The following is a 19,370-nucleotide window of genomic DNA, read 5'->3' as shown; positions in this document are numbered from 1 at the left end:
ATGTAATGCTAGTGTTGTTAATTATAGGTTAATTCGCATGTGATGTTAGTGTTGTTAATTAATGTTGGTTCGTTCATATTTTAGGTTTGTACTGTTAAGGGTTGTAAGGGTTAAGTGCAAAAAATTATACTTTTTGTTTTATTATCTTTTAATTATCGTATTCCACGAATCTAGTTAGTTATAATTGGATAGTCTGTTTGAAAGGATAATTTTCTGATAAAAAATATCATATTATAGTAAGTAAAATAAAGTATGACATTTTAATAAATAAACTTAAATTTAAAAAATTATAATAAAAGTAATCATAAACCAGATGTTCTATACATAAATAAACCAAAGTACATACCTGTTAATTATCAATGTGAGTGGATTCAATAGCTAATAATTTGTTTATGTAAATTTACATGTTTTTAAATGAGTTTCAATTAGTTTATGACTTTATGCAGTGAGTTATATGTTTTTTAATTGAGTTTCAACTCGCATACTTTACGTAGCCAATATAACAAAATAATACCTAATCTAGTGACAATCTTGATTAAAGAAATCAACTTGTTTGTACATAAATGTTTAGTCCTTACTCAAATGTGATGTTTGAAAATTGTGAGTAAAGAATGTCAACCAAGCATATATCATCCATGGCGTTTGGCCTTTGACTTGGTCTTCTTCCCCACCACCTACTGAAAATTCAGCCTCTATGTCCTACATAAATAAATTCTGTATTTTTTCACGGATTCCACCCACACCCACCACAAAATTCCAAAACTAAAGTAGGCGTATTTTACATAATCCTGCATTGAAGTCCATGGTCAAGGAAATCTTAAAATAGAAAAAGGTGAAAGGCAAACAGCTTTCATATGTTCCTATATTGAAAATTGAAATCCTCACCAATACTCCATTTCCTGGGTTTCACCTCTCTCCTTCGTACATTCTGATTTCTCCCCCACGGGAAATCGAGGAAATATCAGGGGGTTTAATCATGGGGATTTGCTGTTCTTCACATAATAAAGCTCTTACCACTATTCTCGATCCCAGTTCAGGTACAAAGAGAAATCTTCACCTTTTCCTCACAGATTTATAGCGAAATCATCGTGGGTTTCGTGTCGAACGTTGACTTACTGTTAAACTTGCATCATTTCATCTTAATCTCTTCGTTATCATGAAAAAGATCCATCGTTTTCCCCTTTTCTTATTGAACTTAGTACACACGTTTGTGGGTTCTTCTGTATATTCTGTTGACTTACTGTAAAACTCGTACTGATTTCATCTCAATTTTGGTAATTTCTCAGCATATATTCTCAGCTCAAGTACATCTAAAGTACTACTTCACTTTATGAATTTCCCCCAATTCGCATGAATCCGTTTCACTTTTTTTTTTCTTCAAAAACCAATTAATTGCTGTTATCTAATGATTTTATCCAATCGAATCGACCATTAGTATTTTCAGAACTACTTGTTCTTTTTTCCATTAATGGTTTTAGTTTAATCGAGACTATGGTGATACAATCGCAGGGATTTCACAGTCTGTCACTACTAACAATACTACAAGCTCATCATTCTCGTCATCACTGGGCGGTAGCAATGTCTCCCGGAACAGCCAGTTTTGGTCGGCAAGCAGCGGCGATGATCTCGGACCAGATGGCCAGATCTTGCCTCATCCTAACCTTAAAATATACACCTTTGCTGAACTCAAATCTGCTACAAAGAACTTCAGAAACGATACAGTTTTAGGCGAAGGTGGTTTTGGAAAGGTTCATAAAGGCTGGATCGAAGAGAAATCGATTTCAAAACATGGAACTGGTTCTGTAATCGCTGTGAAGAAATTAAATTCCGAAAGTATGCAAGGAATCGAAGAGTGGCAGGTAATTACACTGTTCACCTGGGGAATCTACATCATGTGCATCATATCATGCATGTGAATGTTTTAGGGAATAAACATGGTTATTGAAAAGCACCCACTTAATAATATAAGTTGTTGGATACAAAATTAGTGCAAACAGAATGTGATTTGGTTATTCTTGTACTTGAAAATTGTTTACTTTTGTCTCCACATGGAATCTTTTCTGTTCGGAGCATTTGGCATTATGTAGAAAGACAAAACTACCCTTGCTAATGATGGTTAATTTTCAAACAGGCTGAGGTAAACTTTCTCGGAAGGCTTTCACATCCAAATCTTGTGAAGCTTTTGGGATATTGTTACGAAGGCAAAGAGCTTCTTCTTGTATACGAGTTCATGCAAAAAGGAAGCTTGGAGAATCATCTTTTCGGAAGTAAGAAATAACAATGTACTTTCATTTCTTTCCATTTCAGCGTTGCACTTTGAAAAATCTTTCCAATTATAGAATTGTACTTTGGGTTTCATTTCTTTCTATTTATAGCATTTTACTTTTACAGGAGGCTCGATGGTGCAACCGCTTCCATGGGATTTACGGCTCAAGATTTTGATAGGAGCGGCTCGGGGTCTGGCTTTTTTGCATAGTGCAGATATAAAAATTATCTATAGAGATTTCAAAGCATCAAACATATTACTTGATGCGGTAAATTCATTACAACAAAATTATCTATTTTTCAAGTGTGATATGGTAAATTGGTAATCACTAATCACTAAGAGGGTTTTTTTTTTTTTTTTTTTTTTTTTTTCAACAGTCTTATAATGCAAAACTATCGGATTTTGGGCTTGCTAAAATGGCATCATCTAGTCAATCGCATGTCACAACACGGGTCATGGGTACATATGGTTATGCTGCCCCTGAATACGTTACCACAGGTAATCTTAGTATAGATAAATGGTGTGTTTAAAATATTTTTGAGGTTATATATAATTATATATTATGATTTTTCAGGGCATTTGTATGTGAAGAGTGATGTGTACGGATTCGGTGTTGTATTAGTGGAGATGATAACGGGCATGCGGGCACTTGACCAGAGCCGCCCGGCTGCCCAACAAAACCTAGTGCAATGGGTGAAGCCCTATTTAGCCAACCGAAGGAAGTTAAAAAATATAATGGACTCACGGTTGGAAGGAAGATACCCATCAAAAGCTGCTGCCAATGTGGCCCAATTAGCCCTCACGTGCCTTGCACAAGAACAAAAAGGGAGGCCATCAATGCAAGAAGTGGTGGCAATACTTGAAAAAGCTGATAGTATTAGTGAAAAGCCAAAAGTGCCTCGAATACATAATTCTTATAGAAATGATCGACAACAGCCTTTGCATCATCGATCACCTCTTCATGTCAAGCAAGATGTAAGTCGGGGGAGCCAGGGCTCACCAAGAGGGTTGTGATATATATATATATATATATATATATATATATATATATATATATATATATATATATATATATTAGTTATTATTATTATTGTTGTTGTTGTTATAACTGATTTTGGATTTGACGTACATATATAAGTAATAAGTTGGTATATGAGGTATTTTTGTGAAAGTGTCGATTAATGTTCTCTACAAAACATATAGTTGAGGAAATATTTTGTATTCTCTTAAAAGTTATAGTGTACTATTTAGATCTGCGATCAGTTACATGTATATAGTGTTTCCAAAAAAGAACTTGCGTCTTGTAATGATAAAGCAAGATAAAACAACAAAAGATTTAGTTGATCGATTGGTTTGAGTACTTCAGTGTAAGAATTGGTTGCATAGTAAGTTTCGTTTTCATTGCCATATACGGATGAATTATAAAGCATTAATATCTTTCGTTCCAACAACAAACATACGAGGTTTTTTCATAACCGCTTACAATAAGTGATTATATTAGACATGACTATGTTAAGGTAGAGTTTGGTATATAAAACTGGACAAGACATAACATAACAAGACTATTGAGGGCAGTGTTTGACACGGATGAACCAAGTACAAAGTGGGACAAAGAACAAGTCAAATGAGATTAAATCTTTAAATCTTAGTCCTATACAAAACCATGGAACAAGATGAAACAAACAATTTATTGCTAAAATACCCTTAAATACTGTGTAATCAAAATCTTCACTCTTTCCCATTGCTTTCTACTCTCTCTCTTTTGGTCGTGACATTGCTTTACAAAATCAAATCTTCAATTCACATAAAGAATCTCTAGTATGGAAAAAAAGGATTAGTTACTCAATACGTACAACAAAACCTACAATAATAAAAAATAATGATCTGAACAAATAAGACATGCAAAAAAAAAAGCCTTGATGACTAAAAAAAAGCTCTTTCCCATATGCATAAGTTTTGTTTGTTAGGGAGGAAGGAGTTGTTGCTCTCCTCTCGTCGAAACCGCCATGGACATAGTCGAACCAACCTAACTCAGATGCGACAAAACCCATCTTCTCAAATTCCTTCTTTGATTTCAACCTCCAGCGGGTTCTCTAGACCGCAAAACCCCTCTCTTCCTTTCTTGTTGTCATCCCACCCATCCCACTCCTCCTCCAACTTGTTATGACTCCTTTCGCCCTTAGTACAAAAAAATAATAATAAAAAAATAAAATAAAAAAAATGTATTTTTAATTTATTTGCAATATTTCAAAAAGAGATGTTTTAAAAATGTATTTTTTATTTCTTTTCAACTTGCCATCATTTTGTCTTTTTTTATTAGTTTTTATAAATTAGTTTATAAATATTTTTTTGTTAAATTAATTTATTTAGATTTATCTTATTTAATTTTAACTTTGTATTTAAAGTTTTATTTTTTTATTTTTATTGTTTATATTATTTTTAATTTTTTCCGTTTTTTATAAATATTTTAACAAATATTTCTTTGGTTGAACCAATTTTTTTTTTCACTTTCTTTTTATTATTTAGATTATGTTTCCGAATAAATCAATTATTTTCTTATTTTTTTCTTTCTGATTTTATAAAGACTTATAACGTTATTTTTTGGTTGGAATAAATTTATTTTTTTGGAAAAAAGTCATATGTCACATGAAATTCAGATAAAAAACCTGATTATCAGAATTCGTCACTGGTTATACTGTAAATCCATATATTATATAAAAATCCGATACATACATGTTCGGATTTTACCAAAATCTGATAGCGTAAAACTAATTTTTTTTTATTAATGTTTATAAACTTTCAATAAAGAAAACTATCATATTTCCTATTAAATAGGGCAATCCGATATGAGTTTTGTTCGAATACGTTATTTGATGTTGCTTTTTTGATATTTTTTTCGTTTTCAAGTTACACATAAGCTAACTAGATCTCGTAAATCGTTATGTCGTAAAAACCACTTCAGATTTAATCGAATCCGATAGCTTAAAACCTGATTTTTATATTTATATAAATAAACTTATGATAAAGAAAGCTAAAAATGATTCTTAAATAAACCTTATTATTAATCTAAAGAAAAAAATGAAAATCATTATATATTCCTATTAATTAGAGTTAGAATTATTATTATTATATCTATTTTACTATTATAACATAAAATTAACAAATTTATTTTCTTAAGGTCTATATGAAAAATATTTTGACCCTATCTAATAGGGAAAATGACTTGTCAAGATAATTAAATTTTTGTCTTGTTCACATTTAGACAATTTTTTTTGTATACATTTGATCATTTAACATCATTTAACAAGTTTAAATGGTTAAATGTGTACAAAAAAAAAGTTTTCCTAAATGTGAATATTTTTTTTAGAAATTTCTTAAAACTTTTTATAATTTTTTACAACATTTTTATGATATTTTTTCCTATAGATTTTCTAATACAATGTTTTAAAATTTGCTTATAATATTTTCATGTAATTTTAATACAAGTGCTTTTAAACCAAATATTTTATAAATGTTTTAAAATTTTTCTTACAAGTTTTTAATTTAATACTTTCATGTAATTTTAATACAAGTGCTTTTAAACCAAATATTTTATAAATGTTTTAAAATTTTCTTACAAGTTTTTAATTTTTTTTATTTACATTTTCATACAATTAGTTTTATAACTTTCATACAACTATTTTTAAACCTTCTTTTACAACATTTTAAAAATGTTTCACATATTTTGTATGACAATTTAATATTTTTTTATAACATTTTAAAATACTTACGTTAAATAATAGTTTAAAAAGTTGTATTAAAAAAATTAAAAATTTGTAAAATTATAATTAAAGTTGTAATAATTTTAAAACGTTTACATTATATAGATTTTTTTGTTTTCTTATTTGTTGCATAATTTTTTTTTTAGCTTTTTTAAAAGACCTTCCATACTTATTATTATATATTTAATTTTATTGTTAGATACTATTTATTTTAAAAATATTGTATATGCTTAAAAACAAATATATATATATATATATATATATATATATATATATATATATATATATATAATATTTTACAAAACAAGAACATATCAATTGATTAAATATGAAAAATGGGGCAACATATGATTACATAATAGGAGATACTTATCGCTATTAAAAGTGGAGAAAAAAAAAATTATTAGGATTTTTTATTTTTATTTTATTCATATTTGTTTAAATAAGTTAAATGATCAAATATATAAAATGAACTAATTATCATTTTCCCGGTTCTGATATTACGAGAAATGTGAAACTTTTCCATTATTTGACAAACCATGGGTGTTATGGTAAATGTTTTTGTCTGTCTAAAATAATTACCAAAATCCATCGTTCATGTAAATCTGAATAAGCTACACGGGTACACACTACACACCTTAACGCGTTTCTGAGTATCCTTTTCGGGCAACATATGATTACAGAATAGGAGATACTGATCGCTCCCTGATGCGGACGCAACATTCGATCTGATCGAAAACGGAAATCATTTTGACCTCTACCGGCAAACGGCCATGAAAGCTCTATGTAGAAGATTAACAAATTCTTCATCTCGTGTTATTCTATTCATTTTCCTGGTAATTATTTTTCGGTTTGAATTAACTTATTCTTGTATACATATAGTTAAATCATCACATTCTGTCAATTAGGGTTTTTGATTGAAATGGGATCTCTAACACTTACGAATCTCAAGTAACCGGGATCCTTAACTGCGTTAGCCTTACTTTAAGTAGCTTTCACCCTGATTTTTGTTGTCAAACTATTACTAGTCAGATGCAAAAGTACTACTTTTTATGTGACAAACCGAGCACCGACATATTCTGTCTACAGGATTTGTGTGAATGGTAATGGTGGTCATTAACTTGCTTTATTATAGGTTTGTAATCCATCATCAAATTTGAAATTCTCATTTGTAAATTGTAGCCCAAGCTCAAAGCCTCGACTGATTAAGGATTTGAGTTATTGTTTGTCCTAAAGCCTTGCTGGAAACTGTAAAACTTCAATTTCATTTTGATGGACTGAGTATAAATTAATGAATGATTAAATGAAAAAGGGGATGGAGATTTGACTTTATGCATCATGCGTTAGTACTTGGACTATGATATTTCTTTGAACCGAGGAATGATAATAAATTGAACTAGTTTGGGTCATAGATGAAGGCCTTTTCAAGCTATATGTCAGTTCCCCTTAAAAATTTTTGACTTTGCCATTGTTGAGCATGTTCACCTTTCTTCTGCTTTCTATAAGTGCTATCTTATTTCACTTTACCATTTGTGATAGGGAGCAAATATTAACGTCTAATTTGCTTATGATCTTTTGTCTTGTTTAATCATGTATAACATTCCCTTTCTTGATATATTGTAATCTTAAGTTTTAATTAAACATTCCTTTTATATTTATGTCTACAAACAGGTCCCACTTCACATTACTTTAGTAGGAGCAGATGCATTTGACACTTTAACTATGTAAGATGCCAATCTTTTTGCTTTGTTGTTTACATTATAATTTCCAACTGTTATACATATAAATGCTGCTAAACTTGTTTAAAATTCTTCTACTGAATATTTACACCTTCATCATGTTGTATTTTCTGTTCTTTCAGTCAAAAAGAGATTAATGGTCATCGACCCTTGTTTGACTGTCCTCAGTGTATAGATAAGAAGGTACCAGTCTCATCTTACCTTGAGGAACAGTAAACAGATCAATTTTATCTCATGCAAGTTATGAGTTTGTTCTTGGATATGCAGGAACAAGCTAACACAAGCTCTGTGACAGCTGGAAACCATCAAGTGGAGAAGGTAATCAACCACTTTTAGTTATCTTAATGGTGCTCATCAATGATGATGTCACTTCACTGTCTTTGTAATCCAATGCAGGATATTGACATAATAGTGACATACACAGACACTTCTGGTGCCATACGTATTAAAACCATCAAGTCCAAAGATTTATCTCCTTCATGGGTCTGGAAAAATCCCATTGATGACAATCAGGTCAAAGAGGAGTCAAAGTTACATACACTAAAAGATCAGCCTGACACAAGAATTGAAGCCAGCAACGAGTTTTTTGCAGATGTAAACAAACAGCCACATAAACCATCGTTTCCAGTGCATCCAACAAAGCTCAGGCGTCAGGTAATCACCAATTCCTTTTCCGATAGTAATCACCAATTCCCTTTCCGACGGTAATCACCAATCCCATTGTAGGCTTTACGCCAGGAAAGAAGGGATCGTCGAACTGCAGAGTTGATCCAAATAGGCGAAAAGAGGGACATTCAAATGCAGGAAGCTGCCATTGAACGTGCTAAAAACTTTGACATACATGTCAAAGCTAAATACAGTATTTGGAGACGAGAATATGAAAGCCCCAATTCCGATTCCACTGTTAAACTCATGCGTGACCAAATCATAATGGCAAAAGCATATGCAAGTATTGCAAAAGCCAAAAATGCAACTGGAATCTATGATTCCCTAATTAAACATTCCAAAAGAAGCCAACAAGCAATCGGAGAAGCCACTTACGATAGCGAACTTAACCCAAGGTACTTCTCAATTTACTATTTTACCCTTATTAAAACTTTCAAACGAATTTCTCCTTTTTTCTTATTTGGGTTTTGTTGCGTTGACCAGTGCAGTTGACCGGGCTAAAGAAATGGGACATATTCTATCCTTGGCAAAAGACCAATTTTATGATTGTATTTTAATGGCAAGAAAATTAAGGGTTATGCTTCAGTCAACAGAGTCAAACGTTGAAGAAGTGAAGAAAAAGAGTGCATCTTTAACACAATTAGCTGCAAAAACTGTACCTAAACCCTTACATTGCCTTCCTTTAGTTCTCACAACAGATTATTTCTTGCTAAGTGAAAAAGAAAAGAACTTTCCAGAAAGCAAGAATCTTGAAGATCCAAATCTATACCACTATGCGATATTTTCCGATAATGTCCTTGCAACATCTGTAGTTGTGAATTCGACTGTTTTACACGCAAAAGAGCCTGAAAAACATGTTTTTCATATTGTGACAGATAAGTTAAACTTTGCAGCAATGAAGATGTGGTTTTTGGTCAACCCTCCTGGAAAGTCAACGATCCAGGTTCAAAATGTGGATGAGTTTACTTGGTTGAATGCTTCTTATTGCCCTGTTCTTCGTCAGCTTGAATCCTCTAGGATGAAGGAGTATTATTTTAAGGCGCACCAGACATCGACTTTGACAGCTGGATCGGATAATTTGAAATATAGGAACCCGAAGTATTTGTCGATGTTGAATCATTTGAGATTTTATCTTCCTCAAGTGTACCCAAAGATGGAGAAGATATTGTTTTTGGATGATGATATTGTGGTTCAGAAGGATTTGACACCTTTATGGAGTGTTGATTTGGGAGGGATGGTGAATGGTGCTGTGGAGACGTGTAAGGAGAGTTTTCATCGGTTTGATAAGTATTTGAATTTTTCTAACCCTAAAATTTCGGATAATTTTGATCCGTATGCTTGTGGTTGGGCTTTCGGGATGAATATGTTTGATTTGAATGAGTGGAAGAAACGCGATATAACTGGAATTTATCATGGCTGGCAAAATATGGTAAGACAATAAACTCTTTTATGTATGTGCTTTAAGTCTGTGTTTTGTTATACAGGACATGACTTTACTAGTCAAGCTTTCTAGGGCTATTTTCGATAATCAGGATGAGAAGGGCATTCATGTCTTTTTATATAGACAAGAGACCGAGAGCGAATCTTTGTTCCACCTTTTTGGGTGGGACAAAACGTTACAATTTTCGTCTCATTGACATTAGTCTTGGTCCTAGTCCAATGCAATACATTTGTTCAGTCATGTCTTGTATAACAAATGGGCCCATTTGTTACTTAAGATGGGACAGACAACAAGTTGCATTGGACTGGGACTGAGACTAATGTCAATGAGACGAAAATTGTAACTTTTTGTCCCACCTAAAAAGGTGGAAAAAAGATTCGCTCTTAGTCTCTTGTCTATGTAAAAAGACGTAAATGCCCTTCTCATCCTGATCATCGAAAACAGCCCTAGAAAGCTTCCTATGTAATAAAACATTGCCTAATGGTGGATTTCTGATGTTGATAATTAAGAAATATTTGTTTTTAATGTTTTGGTAGAATGAGGAAAGGACTCTGTGGAAGCTTGGGACGTTGCCACCTGGACTGATAACATTTTATAACCTGACGCATCCATTGGAAAGGAGCTGGCATGTGTTGGGGCTTGGATATGATCCGGCTCTTAACCAAAGTGAAATTAAGAATGCGGCTGTGGTACATTACAATGGGAACTATAAACCATGGTTAGATCTTGCGATTGCTAAGTACAGGTCTTATTGGTCTAGGTATGTGAAGTTTGATAATCCGTATCTTCAACTTTGTAACATTAACAGCTTCATGTTATCATGATATTCTTGTCTCACATTTTTGCTTCTTAGTATATGAGTTAAATGTAACAAAATTTGTGCACATATAACATGATTTACATATTTGGGATGGAGTTGCATGTTGTATACTTCTGATGTTTGACTTTTGTTTTGATAATCTTATGTTTTTTTTAACAATCATATAACGAGTAAATTTTAAGGTAAAATTTGAAAAAAAAATGTTGGTTAATGAGTATTGAAATGCTAACATCTCATTCATTTGCTTTTGTTGTCATTTTGATAAATAAAATTTATTTTCATTAATCTACATACCAATAACCAAAAATATATTTTAAAATTAAGAGGATTATAAAAGTTTGTCATTGATTTTTACGTGTAGAATACTTTACTCATTAGTCAAGTGTGCGTGATGTTGAAGGCATCTCAAAAGCCTAAATGTAATAAAGTAAGGCAGGGGCATTTTCGTCATTCTATTAGATTGGGTCTGTTTGTGCGAGTATTAATAGGAGGTCGATATCAGGAAATTGGTATCTTGAAACGTATTTTGTGAAAAATCATTTTGGCACTTGGGAGAGATCTTGACCTTTGGTGTCAAGAATAGTTTGTATTCTTTTGATTCTATCTGCGATCATTCAATAAACTTTTCAATTTAAGAAAGTAAACCCTAATGTGTACCATAAAACATAAGCTAGAACTGAGTTGTGATTGGTTGGGTCTATTAGGTTACATCGAACTTATTTATTTATTTATTTATTTTTGGATATAATAACCATATCTAACCAATATTAAATCTTTAGGAACTCAACTTTAGTTAAAAGTTCTTGGACCTAAGCCGTGGTTCTTTTGTAAATATATCTAGTTAAATAAAGTTATAATATAAGTTAATAGTCCCCAGGCTCTAGCTCAGTTGGTTTAAAGTCTAAACCAAGCTTCTCTCTAACGCAAGTCACTTTCAACTTCATATTGTTAGGTCTATCTGGAAAGAAAAAGATAAAATGAAAGACAAGAAAATCACTCATTGAGAGGTTGATAAGATCTTTGTTGTTGTATAATAATCATTAAGCAGCTAAATATTGACTTTAGGCTCTTAGTTTAAATGCATTTTATGCATATTATAAAAGCACTAAAGCGTTCATCGAATATATAACAAGTGCGGTTCCCAATTTCATGAAAAAAATCTACAAACAAATATCAAAGCGTTGATTCCAAGTGTGCAAATTTAGATAGACTAAGGTAATTAGGAAATCATTTCCTTGTGGAACTTCTAAGAATTTGCGTATTTGCTCAAAGAGAAGCCGACCATAATAAACAAATTTATTTTTGTTGCATGGAAGAGAGAAATTAACTACCATAGGGAGAAAATGTTAATGGAAAACAACTTGATTAAAGAAATCTTCAATAACATCTGTTCAGCTGGTGTTAGTTCATCAAAAGCTTTAATTTCAAATCCGAGTTCAAAATTTGAAGAGAGTGATGAGTTAAAGATGGAGAATCAAGTGAAAGTTTTGCTTTGATGTCTGAGCGTTATCTATAACGAGAACTCCAAACTTAATTGTAGTTCTTAATGCTGAAAGTGATGTTAAGACTGAGTTAATAGTTAGTACATATAACTAAAGTATTGAGTTCTTAGTAGAGAAAGCAACATATACTACAAAACACATGACAATCCTTAAATACAACATGGATTCAATTAATGACATGCTACATTTATTGGATCCTAAAGCTGACGATGAATTAAAGGGGGGAGAAAGGAGGAACACATGCAAAAGAATAAAAAGCTCAATAACAAAAAAAGTTGAAACTAAAGGAGCTAAAACAAAAAACCTAGTTTCAGCCAACTCAACAACATGGTAATACAAATGATGGATAATGTGAATATGAGGACGAGACTTTAAATTACATGCTCCTATAATAATACACTTCACTATATGATTATAATAAATATGTAACTTTAGGGAAAATTATCACACCCTGGTTCCTAACAATCTAATTTCTCGTCCATCCAAACTGTCTCCAATTTAGAGAAGTTGAAACAGTTTTTTTTTCTTTAGAAATCCTTAATGTTTAATCCTTTCATATTTAAAATTTTTTTTTATTTTACTCGTGCAATACATAAGTATTAAACCTAGTTAAGAATACGATAGCACACCATAGATATTTTACTTTGACGTGACATTTTCAAGATGATTTGAAATTATCTTCTCGATCAAGTCTTTATGATTCACTTCCCAAGGTGGAACATGTTTCCAAATATACATGACCCACTTCATACGACTTGCGTGCGAATCACTCGACATGTTTCCCTAGATATTAATGGCACACCACCCAATGTAATCATAAGTACTTGCAACATGAAAGCCAATTACATAAGTATCTCATATTCTAATGAACTCATATTTGCAATTTTTAGAATTATTCTAGACCAGACTTCATGATACAATGATCCATCGACGAATATCGACCACCATCTAAATATAATATCCGATAAATATTTGAAGCTATTCAACACAAAGCTTCATGACACAAGGATCTAGTGAAGTTCAATGATATTGTACATCTCAAGGTGATGTCTAATTTAATATTTAATAGATTTGTTGGTTTTACTATTTTATATGAAATAACATTTTCTCAGTAAATAAATATAGTTAGTTTAATATAAAACTCAAATTTTGTTTTTTTTTCTTTTCAATTATAGAAATAAAATGGTTAGTATTAATGACCTAATATACACAATATTTTATTCAAACATCAATCGATACATATCTAAAATAAACTTTTTACATGATAACAACAATAAAATTGCATAAAAAATACGGAGAACAAATAGTATTAGTCCACTAAGACTCAAGACGTTGCTTGAGAAAGTGAGTTCGGTATATTAAGACGGTAAGATGAGACGCGAAGAACCAAATGATGCTAGGTGAGCAATCGTAATGATAATCGTTAAGTATATATTATGAATTAAGAAAATGAGAAATCACACACTCGAATTTATTAAATACATATGATGTTAAAAACATTAATCACATATAATCATTTTACAAACAAATGCTTTATTTGATTTAAACATAAGCAACAATAAGCTCGAATCATTACTCAAATCCATCAAATTATTATTATTATTATGTTATGTTTGGAAAAGTAGCAAATTAATTTTCTTGGGTTGTCCCAATTTTTGAATGTGGGCTCACCGATTTTGACCCTTTTTCCCTTTTAATTTAATAATAAATCAACCGATTTGGCAACTCATCTATATCTTCTCCATCTCAATTCACAAATCTTTTATAGTACTTCGTTTCAATCGCGGTTTGTTTATGTGGAATTGCGGATTCCGTTTCTAGTATTAGGGTTTTTGTTTAATGGGTGTCGAGGGAGAGTCAACTCAAACGGGTGTCTCCACCGTTGACGGTGGCGATGCAGAAATCGCCCTCAACATCCGATGCTCTAACGGCAATAAGTTCTCGGTGCGAGCGAGCCTCGGATCAACCGTCGTCGATTTCAAAGATCTGTTGGCTCAAAACTGCGATGTCCCTGCCAATCAACAGAGGTTGATTTATAAAGGAAGAATCCTCAAGGATGATCAAACCCTAGATAGTTACGGTAAACACTTTTCTTAATCAATTCCGTTATTCGATTTGCGAAGATGTTATCGAATTTATCTGGTATAATTTGTTGACGATTATGCGATTAAGTGTCGATGTTGCAAAAAAAGAGGCTATCTGCCTGAAACTGTTCTATAGTTCTTCATATACTCATACATTGCAAATCTAACAAAAGCGGTAACCTTGATCTAACATGTTTACTATTCTGTATGTAATACTCCGTTCGTCCCTTACGACCAAACAAAAGCTGTAATTTCACTTGAAGACAAAGTGAATACTTTTCAGTTTTCTTCCCCTAAGATAAGGATTTAATGTTCCTAAAACAAACCCTAGAAGATTAATACTACAAACTGTTGATGATATTAGTTTACTACCAAAGTTTTCATCCATATTTCTATCTCGTGTTGTAGGGTTGCAGGCAGATCATACAATTCACATGGTGCGTGGTTCTGCTCCTGCTCCAGCTGATGCTCCTCCTGCCATTGGAAACCCTAATACTCCATCACTTGGTTCTCAAGGTGGTGTTCCCAATGAAGGGCTGGGCTTAGGAGGACCTGGCTCAGGTGCACCCCTATTTCCTGGCCTTGGTTTTGGTGGACTTGGTGGCTCTGGTGCACCCTTTGGGTCTGGACTACCTGAATTCGAACAAGTTCAGCAACAACTAACCCAAAACCCAAACATGATGAGAGACATGATGAACATGCCAGCTGTTCAAAACATCTTAAACAACCCTGAAATCATGCGTGGAATGATCATGAGCAATCCTCAGATGCGTGAAATCATTGACAGAAACCCTGAGCTTGCTCATATCTTGAATGACCCTGCAATTTTAAGACAGACACTTGAAGCTGCAAGGAACCCTGAACTTATGCGTGAGATGATGCGTAACACTGATAGGGCCATGAGTAACATTGAATCATCTCCTGAAGGCTTCAACATGCTTAGACGTATGTATGAAAATGTTCAAGAACCTTTCTTGAATGCCACAACAACTGGTGGAACCACAAATGATCCTGGTTCTAACCCGTTTGCAGCCTTACTTGGGAACCAGGGTCCTGCTGTTAATGTTAACAACAACAACAACAACAACCCTGAAACAACTCCAGGCTCTGCAGCTCCTAATTCTAACCCACTTCCTAACCCTTGGGGTGCCCCTGCTGGTATAAAAGACATTATAAACTTCACATTCAAGACTTTTTCTTTTCTAAAACTATTATCTTATATCTTGTAATGAATTTATGGAAAATGATTAGGTGGTGTTCAGCCAACAAGGGCACCGAATGTATCTGGGTTAGGTGGTCTTGGTTTACCAGGGGCAGACAGGACAGGTGGCATGCCGGACATGAGCCAGCTGTTGCAGAATCCAGCTGTTTCTCAGATGATGCAAAGCTTGCTTTCAAATCCCCAGTATATGGAGCAGGTATGTTAAACATGATATACACTATAGTTGAGGTGTTGGAGTTTTTTATAAATTTTTTTTAATGGTATTTGGTGATATGAATTTGTAGATTGTGAGTCAAAACCCTCAACTTCGCAGTATGTTCGATTCTAACCCTCAGTTGAGGGAGATGATGCAGAATCCAGAGGTGCTTCGTCAGTTAACTTCACCTCAAATGATGCAGGTATACAAATTGTGGAGTAATTTTGGTTTGTTTTTTGTTGACTTTGAGTCTTTGACTGATGGAATTTCGAGTTTGATGATAACATGATTTATTTTATACAGCAAATGATGTCTTTACAGCAGCTTCTACCTCAGCTTAATCAACCACAATCAACTTTGTAAGTGGAAATCAATTTTTTTTTTTTTACTGATTTGATTTAAGTGCCAAAATGATCCAGTTATGTTGGTATTTGTGTATCAAGTAAAAAAGAATCACTTGAATGTAACTATTATTCAGTCATGAATTGGTAAAGTAGCTGAAGGGTTACTGATGTTGTCAGTCTGGATAAACTGTTGATTACATGAGGCCTGTTTCTTTTTCTAAATGACCATTTTAACCTTCCATTTCAAAAAACAAGTTTCACAATATTCTTCAATTTTAAGTGCTGAATCCATTAATTTTTCTGTTTCAGGAATCCTACTCAGACTGGTGCTTCTCCTGGTACTAACTAGAAACCTCCATTGTTAATAATTTTTATAAATCATATGCCATTTTAGTATTATTTCAAGTTTATATTCTGCAGGATCACAAAACAATATGGGATTAGACATGTTGATGAGTATGTTTGGTGGACTTGGAGCTGGTGGCATGGGAGTCCCAAATGTCCCTGATGGTAAGTCAAGTTCTTTTTGTAAATTTACGTTTTTACCCCTCAACTTTTTTTTATATATGATGATGATGATGATGATGATTGTTTTTGATTTGCAGTGGCACCAGAGCAACTTTATGCAACTCAACTGTCTCAACTTCAGGAGATGGGGTTCTTTGATGTGCAAGAGAATATTAGGGCTTTACGTGCTACTTCGGGCAATGTTCATGCTGCTGTTGAGAGACTTTTGGGGAACTTTGGTCCATGATGGTGATGATGTGGCATTCTTTTTGTTTTATTTAAGGATGACCTGTTGGCATGTAATGTTAGTTGGTTTTTTCTTTAAAGTATTCTTTGTGGACAAAGAAAGGGAGGGAGGGAGGGAAGGATGTTGGATTTTGTGGTTTGAGGGGTTGGGGTGGTGGGAGTGTGAATAATGAACAGACTAGAAAGAATTATTATGGTTGGTGGAGTTTAAATTATTGGTCTCCCTTGAACAAATCTTTTGATGTTTATGTACAAACATATTTCATAGTTTATTGCTGTTTTTATCATCTTCCTTTCCTTTATGGATTTACTCATCTTTGAAATGATTTGAAAAAGGTTCATTTCCCTGTTGTGGGAGTTTTTTACTCGAATCCTTTTCGACCCAACTTGTAAATTTACAAGTTGTTGGTTCAACTTTTTTTAATTATTATGGTTGGTCTTATAGTTTTACAGCCAATTGTTGGTAGCCAACCCATATAAAAAAAAGTATTATAAATTAAAATTCGTGGTTCCATAATCCAAAGACAAACGAGTTATAATGTGCAATTAAAAGTAAACGAAACCCACATTTTTAGTTAATCGGTAAACATTGATGTTCTTCAACTAAAATATCCAATATTAGTGCATTCACCTACAAATATACCATTTGGGATGACAAAAATACATTTGTTGGACGTTATGAGATCGAGTATGAGATTTCTTCTAAAAAATTTTTGTGGGTTTAGTATTTGTTATGATATTAGAGTTATATTCGTCTGATTACCCGATCTCATTTATCCGTCCCCAAGCCATTTATATTGTATAATATTTATATTTATATTATTAATATATATGATTTTATAATTATTTTACAATATTGTATGTGAAATTAGAAATAGAAAGTTTGTTATGTAACTACTGCTTACTTTTTAAAATGAAAATGAAAATAAGTGATATTGTTTTTAATTACTGCATTACGACCTTGATTAGTTTATTATGAAATTCGGATGCCATAATTTCTGTATGGTGATGATTATATTTATGTAATATTTGTTAGACCATCTTCAATAGACCTTTATTTTTGACCTTTATTTTTGTGTTATAAAGATCAACCACTAAAGAGATTTTATTTTTGTGGGAAGAAATATGGCTCTATATATAGAGACAACTATTTATAACACAAAACCATTTTTTCCTTTAAAATGGTTATTTTAATTGTTTTTTAGTTTTTATAATTATTGTTTTATATTTTATAGTATTAAAATATGTTTTAGTGTAATTTTTCTAGTGTGTGGTTGGAATTAAAATGAATTTTTGTTTTACACAAAAATAGTGAAATATTTAGTGGTAAGGTTGAAGTTGGTCTTAGAAATTAAACTTGTTGATATTATTGGAATTGAAATGATTAAAAAATAGATTTTTTTTATTCGGATAATAATCAAGTTTTAAGAAATAAAAAAATTTATGGTCAAATTTTAACCTATTAAAATCATAAATGAAATACACGATACCCATTATGTTTGGTGGTTTGAATTTGTACTCGGCACTAGAGACTACCTCATATGCTTTTGTTGCATTAAGGACCCAATATTGGGTGTTGCAAGATCACATCTTACTAGATAGAGACATATGTGGTATGTATTCTGATTATGTTTGTGCCTTGGCTTCTCTTCGTAACAAGCTCCCGAACATTGACCTTAACAATTTTTACTAAGGACACCCCCCTAAATCTTAGAATACATTGGCGAATGCCATTTTTAGTTAAATTGTTCAAGACATGAAAGTGCATTTTGACATGATGGCTCGGCAGAAAGCAGTTTTTCAGTGTTTACGTGCACCACATACTCAAAATTTTCTTCTAGTTATCCCTATAGATGGACTTAGCCAACATATGTATCATGTGGAGTAATGTACTATCCTTAAATATTGACTTATGATCCCAATATTTCTAGATGACGAGATATGTCTGGTGTGCCATAAGGCATGTTATCTGTTTTGGAGAGCATGGAGTTCATTGTAACGAACTCTTGGGGTTCAAATCCATGCACGATATGGTTGTAGTCTTCAAAAGAATTGATTTTATCACGAGATATGTCTAGTAAAACTTCTTAATAGAGTACAATGAATCATACATAATAATGTTACTAGATCTACGAATGTAATCTTCAAAAGAATTGACTTTACCATACAAAAAGTATTACTAACGCAGCTTGTTCCCTGTTTGTCTTATACCCAAAAGACCCACAAACCTAATGATTATTTATTTAACTTGGGTACCAAAAAGGATAAAGACCGAATTTGGATACGATTATATACTGAGATTAACAATACCTCTCAAGTAGCCCCACATATATAACATAAATGTTCAGACCAGTGAGAGCGGGTAATGAGATTTCCCGTTAATACGATGTGGCACTCAAAAAAACCGGTATAACGTCGGCTAGGGGTGTTCAAAAATATCTGTATCCGAAATTCCGAATTTGAATTATCCGAAAAATCGGATATCCGAAATTTCGGATATCCAATTTTTCGGAATCGGAATTGGATAGTGCTTTTCAGATTTTTCGGATAATTCGGATATCCGATATCCGAAAATT

General features: G+C 32.6%; 3 protein-coding genes across 3 annotated transcripts; all 3 read left to right on the top strand.

The window, feature by feature from the left end:
* The first annotated feature begins 798 nt into the window (after positions 1-798).
* Positions 799-3,612, top strand: KIN3 (Protein kinase superfamily protein). The gene is made up of 6 exons (XM_079030431.1): positions 799-1,037; positions 1,510-1,859; positions 2,132-2,267; positions 2,392-2,534; positions 2,644-2,764; positions 2,841-3,612. The coding sequence occupies exons 1-6, from the start codon at positions 977-979 to the stop codon at positions 3,278-3,280; spliced, it is 1,251 nt and encodes a 416-aa protein (XP_078886557.1). The 5' UTR covers positions 799-976; the 3' UTR covers positions 3,281-3,612.
* A 3,010-nt stretch (positions 3,613-6,622) lies between these two features.
* Positions 6,623-10,803, top strand: GAUT3 (galacturonosyltransferase 3). Its single transcript, XM_079030430.1, has 8 exons — positions 6,623-6,863; positions 7,699-7,751; positions 7,889-7,949; positions 8,034-8,084; positions 8,163-8,420; positions 8,493-8,827; positions 8,916-9,861; positions 10,410-10,803. Exons 1-8 carry the CDS (start codon positions 6,801-6,803, stop codon positions 10,695-10,697), a joined length of 2,055 nt encoding a protein of 684 aa, XP_078886556.1. The 5' UTR covers positions 6,623-6,800; the 3' UTR covers positions 10,698-10,803.
* A 3,121-nt stretch (positions 10,804-13,924) lies between these two features.
* LOC145092489 (ubiquitin domain-containing protein DSK2a-like) lies at positions 13,925-17,081 on the top strand. The gene is made up of 8 exons (XM_079030429.1): positions 13,925-14,275; positions 14,688-15,437; positions 15,531-15,697; positions 15,786-15,899; positions 16,001-16,056; positions 16,351-16,379; positions 16,462-16,551; positions 16,647-17,081. Exons 1-8 carry the CDS (start codon positions 14,035-14,037, stop codon positions 16,793-16,795), a joined length of 1,596 nt encoding a protein of 531 aa, XP_078886555.1. The 5' UTR covers positions 13,925-14,034; the 3' UTR covers positions 16,796-17,081.
* The last annotated feature ends 2,289 nt before the right edge of the window (positions 17,082-19,370 follow it).

Source organism: Lactuca serriola, chromosome 3 (assembly GCF_051521515.1).
Source record: "Lactuca serriola cultivar US96UC23 chromosome 3, Lser_US96UC23_V15, whole genome shotgun sequence".
Taxonomy (NCBI): Eukaryota; Viridiplantae; Streptophyta; class Magnoliopsida; order Asterales; family Asteraceae; genus Lactuca; species Lactuca serriola.
This window is presented reverse-complemented; position numbering and strand designations above follow the sequence as displayed.

What these genes read in the sequence shown, in the direction of transcription:
- LOC145092489 (XM_079030429.1), top strand. Translation starts at nt 14,035, where the DNA reads ATGGGTGTCGAGGGAGAGTCAACTCAAACGGGTGTCTCCACCGTTGAC. An exon ending in CCCTTGGGGTGCCCCTGCTG is followed by an intron (nt 15,438 to 15,530) that starts GTATAAAAGACA and finishes GAAAATGATTAG; the next exon opens with GTGGTGTTCAGCCAACAAGG. An exon ending in TCAGACTGGTGCTTCTCCTG is followed by an intron (nt 16,380 to 16,461) that starts GTACTAACTAGA and finishes TATATTCTGCAG; the next exon opens with GATCACAAAACAATATGGGA.
- GAUT3 (XM_079030430.1), top strand. Translation starts at nt 6,801, where the DNA reads ATGAAAGCTCTATGTAGAAGATTAACAAATTCTTCATCTCGTGTTATT. An exon ending in TTATTCTATTCATTTTCCTG is followed by an intron (nt 6,864 to 7,698) that starts GTAATTATTTTT and finishes GTCTACAAACAG; the next exon opens with GTCCCACTTCACATTACTTT. An exon ending in GAAACCATCAAGTGGAGAAG is followed by an intron (nt 8,085 to 8,162) that starts GTAATCAACCAC and finishes AATCCAATGCAG; the next exon opens with GATATTGACATAATAGTGAC.
- KIN3 (XM_079030431.1), top strand. Translation starts at nt 977, where the DNA reads ATGGGGATTTGCTGTTCTTCACATAATAAAGCTCTTACCACTATTCTC. An exon ending in AAGGAATCGAAGAGTGGCAG is followed by an intron (nt 1,860 to 2,131) that starts GTAATTACACTG and finishes ATTTTCAAACAG; the next exon opens with GCTGAGGTAAACTTTCTCGG. An exon ending in CAAACATATTACTTGATGCG is followed by an intron (nt 2,535 to 2,643) that starts GTAAATTCATTA and finishes TTTTTTCAACAG; the next exon opens with TCTTATAATGCAAAACTATC.